The 2,500-nt window shown below is 43.1% G+C and overlaps 1 protein-coding gene across 1 annotated transcript in view; it reads left to right on the forward strand.

Annotated features, from left to right (window-relative positions):
- LOC307236478 (serine/threonine-protein kinase N1-like) overlaps positions 1 to 2,500 on the forward strand; it is a 34,655-nt gene that overhangs the window by 17,687 nt on the left and 14,468 nt on the right. Inside the window, exons 2-4 of the mRNA XM_080008916.1 lie at positions 1 to 261; positions 788 to 933; positions 1,374 to 1,494. The exon at positions 1 to 261 is cut by the window's left edge and continues 40 nt beyond it. Coding sequence (XP_079865042.1) covers positions 1 to 261; positions 788 to 933; positions 1,374 to 1,494 — 528 coding nt within the window. The remainder of the gene's footprint in view (positions 262 to 787; positions 934 to 1,373; positions 1,495 to 2,500) is intronic.

A 2,500-nucleotide genomic window follows, 5' to 3' on the forward strand; every position in this document is an offset into this window, starting at 1 on the left:
TGGACCAGAGCTCCGACTTCTCCGACTCCAGCGTGCAGCAGCGTCTGGATGAGCACCGCGAGAGGATCCGCCGGGAGATCCGCAGGGAGCTGAAGATCAAGGAGGGCGCCGAGAACCTGCGGCGGGCCACCACCGACAAGAGGAACGCCCAGCAGGTGGACTCACAGCTCCGCAGCTCCAACCGCAAACTCGACTCCCTGCACACTCAGCTGCAGGAGCTGGACGCGCACATCGTGGTGAAGGGCCATGACGAAAATAGAGGTACGAAGGTGTTTTTTTTTTTTTTGGTGAAAATCCTCGAGGAAATCATGGTCGGTTTGATCAGAATCAGAATCAGAATTAGTTTATTCTGCCAGGCGCATTTACATATACTAGGAATTTGTTCTGGTGAGGTTTGGAGCGTTGCAATACAGACCATTAGCATTTTAATTAAAAGCTAAACATATGTATGTAACATTTTTTAGAATAGAAAGAAGGAAAAATTCCATTAGAAATTAAAATTATAATAAAATTGTCGAATGCATAGAAATAGCCAAAACAATACAAAAAATACAAAACAGAAATATATACAAATAAACAAAATGCAATACTATGCAAAGGATAAATTATTGATATGGGTATATAGGGTATACATTATAAACATGAATTATCACTATGTGCTAACTCGGTATTACAGTATGTACAAGGTAATACCAGTGTTGTTACATGTACATTCTTGCACAAGCGATTGCTTACTGTTGATCGCCGTGATATTGACCTTTGACCTCCCTGACGACCCCGTCTCCAGATGCTCCCCTGTCCCCAAACTCGACCAACTGGAGGTCGGCCAACCAGAACCGCATCGCCGCTCTCGAGCGGCAGCTGAACATCGAGCTGAAGGTCAAGCAAGGAGCGGAGAACATGATCCCCATCTACGCCAACGGAGCGACCAAAGTAACTTCTTTTCACTTCTTTTACTTCACTTCTTTTAGATTTATTACCTTGTTCCCTTAAAATAGATTCTCACTGTCCTGTGACTCCCTGACTGTCGGTTGTCTGGAAAGCAATAGTAGTGTAGATTGAGATGGACAGGATTTACAATATATTGCCTATATTGAAAATTGGATATTTTAATTTTTAAGATAATACTATCATGGAAGATAGATTGATATTTCACCATTTAGTTTGATTTCATTTGGAACAATGCATCTGTCAATTTCTTTCCAATAAGCAACATTGAAATTGATTATATAGAATTGGACGTGTCAGTTCTTTCAACGGATTTCAATATTAGCTTCCGGGTCCGTGATTAGTGTGTGTGTAATGTAAAGTGCATGGTGTGAACAACCTTGTTTCACCCATTCCTCTCTATCTGGCTACGGTGTCCCCCGCAGGACAAGAAGCTGCTCCAGGCCGCTCAGCAGATGCTGCAGGACAGCAAGACCAAGATCGACATCATCCGCATGCAGGTCCGCAAGGCCATGCAGGCCACAGAGCAGTCGGAGGACAACCAAGGTGCCTCTCCGCTCCGTTGTCCTTCATCTTTCTTTTTTCCCTTTCATCCCATCTCCTTTTACTATCGGTGTTGCATTTTGAATACAAGCGTGGAAACAGATCAAGTTGGGACTTTTATTGATGTTGGTGCAACTCCCCGATGTTGTGGGGGTCAAAAGCCATGCCTCGCTTCCCGTAGATCAGGGAGAAAAGAGGGAGAGGGAGAGAGAGAGGGAGGGAGGGAGAGAGAGAAGAGAGAGAGGAACCAGGAAAAGGCCGCATACATGCAGGATAAGTCGGAATTTTACGAAAAGTCTCAAGAGGAGCGATGGGGGGAATAGGAGAAAGAGATGAAAGGAAGATGGACGGGGTGAAAATGAAGGAAGGAGAGACGGGAGAGCGGCACCTCTCATGGCTCTGCATATTCGCTTTTTCCTCTCAGGAGAGGGGAGAGAATTTACTGGTGGACATGTGACTCATGTCCCCTCTCTCTTTGTCTTTCTGTCTGCAAATCACAATCTCTCTCTCTCTCTCTCTCTTTCTCTCTTTCTCCTCCTCCACTGCGGGCTCGTGAAATATATTGACATATTTTTTCTTAAACCGTCTCCTCTATAGCACACATTCATGCAAACAAACCACCCAAACAATCAAATGGCATTTATATTTAAAACTGAAATGTTGATGTCCAGCAAGCTTAAAAAAGTCACAAAGGACAATTGCAATTCTTTTATGCTGTAGTCTATTTTTCTGGTGGCCAAGCAGGCCAGGTCATTTTGGTGTGTCTTTTAGGCCATACTTTGAAGAAAACTACTAAATTATATTCATACTTTACTTAACACCCTTAAGAATGTCAACAATACTTTCCTTATATACTTTTGCTTTTTTTGTACAAAGTCACAATAAAGAATGTCCTCTTGGGTGTTATTGCAATGACCCTAAATATTTGCGATGTCTAACTCATCTTACTACTCAACTTAAACAAAAGGCTGATTTATTTTGCAATCCTGCCGTTGTGGTCACGCATTTT

This window comes from Zeus faber (genome assembly GCF_960531495.2).
Source record: "Zeus faber genome assembly, chromosome: 11".
NCBI classification, from domain to species: Eukaryota; Metazoa; Chordata; class Actinopteri; order Zeiformes; family Zeidae; genus Zeus; species Zeus faber.